This window comes from Hibiscus syriacus, unplaced genomic scaffold (assembly GCF_006381635.1).
Source record: "Hibiscus syriacus cultivar Baekdansim isolate YM2019G1 unplaced genomic scaffold, ASM638163v2 tig00110785_pilon, whole genome shotgun sequence".
NCBI classification, from domain to species: Eukaryota; Viridiplantae; Streptophyta; class Magnoliopsida; order Malvales; family Malvaceae; genus Hibiscus; species Hibiscus syriacus.
The window spans coordinates 511648-516667 of record NW_024062862.1 but is presented as its reverse complement, the minus strand read 5'-3'; the positions used below and the strand labels follow the sequence as shown (position 1 = coordinate 516667).

The window sequence follows — 5020 nt, the reverse complement described above, 5'->3', positions numbered from 1 at the left end:
GGAATTTACTCGGTAATTCCAATATTCAAGTGGATCATAATTTAAGTTCTCAAGTAGTTTTCATTATCATATTCATCCATAGTCCTTTTTACTCTTTAAATGTATTATCGTCCTTTCATTCAATTCTGTCAGTGGCATTACTTCTGATAACTTAGGCTTGAAAGTATTCTAGTTCCTTTAGAGTTCAGAGTACTTTTCTCATTTACTCACTAGAGGTTAAATTTACCACTAGGGGAAGTCTTGATCCTTTTTCAGTACAAGGGCATTTTTTTAATTTTATCTCATGGTGTTATTTTTGATAAATTTCTTTCTAAAATATTTCCAACATTTAACCTTTAAGGATATTAATAAGAATTTACGCGTTTTGAGATTTATTGATTTACTGATTGAATCTTTGAATTGAGATTTGTTTCTGATCGATCTACCAATTTCTTTTACGAGCCGTCTAAGTCATATATGGTGTTCCATCTTTAATCGAATTTCCATATGAGTCCATAGATAGTTAACTACCCAAATGAACCGATCATTTCCATTCATACATTTACCATTTTATCAGTGAGTTTCGAAAATCATATAAAAGGTAGTAAAGTATTACCTCGGATTTTGTGTCATATTGATTGACCATTTAAACTCCATTCTATCTTCCTCGAACTTTAATTCAATGTCCAATAATTCTTCGGAAACATAGCAAACAAATTTACGTCAAAACTGAACTTAAATGAGAAACCAACTTGAATCCGAAGATAAAACATTGAAGAACGGCTTACCGGGTGCGAATTTGGTAAAACAGACTTCGGATTCAGACTCAGGACGTATAAAAATATAAAATAGGGTTTTTTTGGAAAATTTGACTTTTTCGGCAAAGTCAACGGTCATACCAGTCAAAGTCAACAGTTATGCCGATCAAAGTCAACAATCAACGTGTTGACTCGGTCAAAGTCAACGAATTGACCCAGTGAGTTGACCAGTGATTGAACCGAACCAGTCGGATCGGATCAGACAGGCGGGTCGACCTGGTTCTGGAAAATTCCTTCGTGGTGGCGCGTGCAACGATGACAGAGGTCGAGGGTCGGTCGATTTCTCCAACTGCTTCGAAACATCCAAACAACACCATTTAATCCAATCTAGGCCAAAATTGAATTTAAAACTAATTAAGAAGGTGACCGACGACTTATTCTCGATGACCGAACGGAGGAGCGATGGAGGAACGACGAACTTACTTGGGTTTTGACCGGAATCGCGAGGGGGATACACCGATGTGGGCGGTGCATCTAACCGACACCTAGAACGGCCGGAAAGGTCGAAAAATCCGAGGGGTATCGGGAATGGGTTCGGCGAAGCATCGAGCATCTCTCACGGTGAACGTTGAGACCAACCGGAGAGGGGTTAGTTCGCGACGACCAGGCGCGCCAATTGATCTTAGCGGTGTCGAGCACCGTCAGCCAGAGGAGGCTGGTCGAAGTTGGTTTGGGAAAGGGGCGAAAGGGAGGCTTGGGTTCTTGGGCATTTTCGAGTATCACCGATGGGGTTATTTTTCACTACCCAACAAAAATGGGATAATTCAGGTTCAAGTCCTTGAATTTTCCACAAGTTCTAAAACGAACTGAAACTTTGAAAATTTTACAATTTGGTCCTCAATTTCTCCCTTGATACGACTTTAATTCGATACTTTAAAATTAATAAATTTTAGCCCCTAAATTGGGGTGTAACAGAAAAAACATTCGGTTTTTTACCACGAGAGGAGGAGTTTATGTTTAAATCTTGTATAAAAAGTTTCAATACCACTTAATCATCAAAATTACCTCCAAATGGTTTGGTTTCTTTATAGTCGATTACACTGATGATATTTTGGACCATTTGGACTCTGAGTCGTGACTGGGGACACATAGATGAACCTTGAGCCCAAATTTGAATGGCTTGTTTAGGTTTAGCAGCCCACATTCAAGTTTGATCACTTTGAAGCTCAAGATTGATCTGTAAGAGTTTTTCATCCACTTTACTTCATTCTACGTATATTCCAGTTTGTTTCTGATTGTCTTTAAATGATTTCGAGGGTTGTGGTAGCTTATATGATTTCTGGCTTCATCGCATTCGTAGCTATGACCGTGCTTGTGATTTATAACTCCAACCAGCACAAGCTGAGGTAGAAGCAATGGCAGTTGCATAGCTACAATGCTTGAAGAAGTGGCAGTTGCATAGCTGCTTGTACAAGCAGTTTCCGATGAAGGTACAAGACAGTTTGGCAAGAGCTTAAGGGTATTATTTTAAACGCAAATTGTAGCCTTATGGCATGAATGTTGGGATCTGGTCCATCCTTTACTTATGATGAACATCCCCACCCTCGAATTCTGAGTTCCCATCTTCCCATTACAGATTTTGTCCAACTTATTACCAACATCCTTCACCGGCAATGCCATTTCTGGCCTCAAGTTGAAAAATCTCTCTTAGTTCCCACAATTGGAAATGTAACTTTAACTTTTCACAACCGTACAAGATGGTATTAATAATTCACATGAAAGATCCAACGAAGCAAGGGTTACGCTGCTTCAGCCCCTGGTGGACGCTCGCAATCAAATTTGTATGTCCCATGGAAATTGGAATTGGTCCAGATATATCTTTGCCGGTTGGCTGGCTTTCAACTTTTAGTATTAAATAACCCCAAAAAGTAACTCATCCATTTCAACTATAATATTTATATCCATAAAGCAAGCAAAAAGAATTCATGGAATGGGGGGTGGGGCAAATGTGTATCATAAGATGCGCATCACATCTCATCTCTTTAACACTGCTATTATTGAAATAAATCTTAATTGTATTTAAAATACGAGAGAAAAGGTGGCAACATTTACGAGAAAACTTAACTAGCCATATGTGAAACTATGAGTTGTATAACTAACAAAGTACATATATAAAAAGACACGAACAAAATGGTCCATAGAGATATATGTGTATTAGAATAATGGAGTCATTTTCATAGTTTAAGCTTAGCTACATCCGAATATATAAAACTAATTTAATTTGAGTATCCACCATCCTAGCTATATGCTCAATACAATGAGTCAAGCCATGCCATGACGAAATAGAAATAGTTAACATAATCTAATAATTAAGCTAAGTGAATCTGGATCCACATATTTTATTCCAATAACAACAACAAAACAAAACAAGTCTGTGTATGACTAATATAAGAGGAATATTTTCACATGATAATGAAACGCCATGCAGTATTCATTCATGACAATTGCATTCATTTCTGTAATATTTAATTATACAGTTTACAGATTGTGAAACAAACCCTGAAAGATCCGAAGCCATTGACATACAAATTTGCAGAGAAATTAAAATAAAAAAAAATTCCCAGAAAGGGAAGAGAAACAGTAAAGCAAATTAACTGCAACTTTGCACGTTAAAGTTGCTACACTCGAACAATGCTTTGGCTGTCATTTCCCTTTCAAATCTCCAAATGTAATCCAAACCCACCAACAGCTCGGTAATGGCTGCTTCGGTCTTGTCTTTGTTCGCAAAGAAAAGAGTTTGCAAAAGAAGAACATTCGTTTTGGGCAACAGATTCTGCTGTTCGAAGTTCCTTTCGTTTTGCCATTTGATCATGTTGTGTGCTAATGGAGATAACCAGCCCAAGATCCTTCCCAGAGCTGTTCTCCATTCACCGGCGAGCACCGGATCACTGGCCGAAAACCCGACTCCTTTTAGCCTACCCCTTAGAGATGATCGGATACTGTTCGGTAACATGCAGTAAAGATCGTCTCTTGCGTCGACGCCCACCAGTTGTGGCGACTTGATCATTTTCTCCATGACTATAATCAAATTCGAGTAGTGTAAGGCTAACGCCGCCGCACCTAACGTGCTCGGTGGTGGCTTGAGAAGTTTCGAGTTCGACTCGAAGAACTGGAGCATCGAGTCTTTGTTTTCTTCAGGTTTAGGGTTATCGGTGGGATGAACGGTGGCGGAAGCGGAGAGGCTTCGAGGTAATAACGAAGGACCGATGCCGAAAACAAGCTTGATCCTGGCTAAAATAGTGAAGATCGATCTGACGACCATGGAAACAACCATGTCAAAGCTTCTGTTCCATAAGGATCTTTCTTTTAAATACTTAATCTCTTGCCTTTGCCATAAAAGCTTCTGCTGTAGATCGATAATCTTTTGCTCTTTGATCGCTTCTTTACACTGAAAACACTTCCTCAGGTTGTTCTCGATCGTCGACAACTCCTCCATTTCTTTATACAAAGTCGCCGTGATCGTCACGTACCGATCCATCTTCTTGTTCTTAGCTTCTATCTCTTTTGAACTCAGAACCCAGCCATGGGAATCGTGACCCGAGTTGGCGAACTCATCGAACCACCGATCGAAACACTGAAGATTCGAGTCCTGGCACCGCTTGCTTAGCCTGGAAACATGCTTAGCCACCACCCTAACGTTCTCCGCCATCTCGGCACACGCCAGTCCCTGCAGGAAAGACTCGTCGTTGGACACGATCTTGCGGACACCTTCGAGAGATATTGATTCGTCACGAAGACGAATTACGGTCCTGTCTGAAAGTGAATTCCATAAATGGAGAAGCTTTGACATAAGACCAGCGATTTCAAAGGATAAAACACCAACGGTGGATTTATGCTTCGAAGTTTTCGAGTTCGGGACTGAAATTCTTGCAGTATCTAAGCTGTTGGATATGGATTTTTTCACTTTAATCAGCCAAGTTTCAAGTGCCATGGATTCCAGTTCCTGGGAAAAAGAGATTTGAAGGTGAAGATCAAACTGAAACAAATGAAAAGCACGCCTCACAGATTGTATAAAGAGAGATAATTGAAGAATGAAGGTTGCAGAGAGATAAGGATAATGAGAAAGAGACCGAAGCTTGAATTTTTTGCAGATGTGAAGCTCGTGGGATGTTGAGACCATTATACAAATAGCAATGCCATTATAAACAGTTCACTTTTTTAATTAAAAATATAAAGAGAGTAATAGAGAGATACATTGACAGCGCGTGTGACATTTTCAGGTA

The 5020-nt window shown here is 39.6% G+C and overlaps 1 protein-coding gene across 1 annotated transcript; it reads right to left on the bottom strand.

The window, feature by feature from the left end:
- Window positions 1-3351: 3351 nt before the first annotated feature.
- On the bottom strand, window positions 3352-4786 carry LOC120140472 (protein PSK SIMULATOR 1-like). The gene has a single exon (XM_039155459.1). The coding sequence runs from the start codon at window positions 4726-4728 to the stop codon at window positions 3388-3390; it is 1341 nt and encodes a 446-aa protein (XP_039011390.1). The 5' UTR covers window positions 4729-4786; the 3' UTR covers window positions 3352-3387.
- Between the last annotated feature and the right edge of the window lie 234 nt (window positions 4787-5020).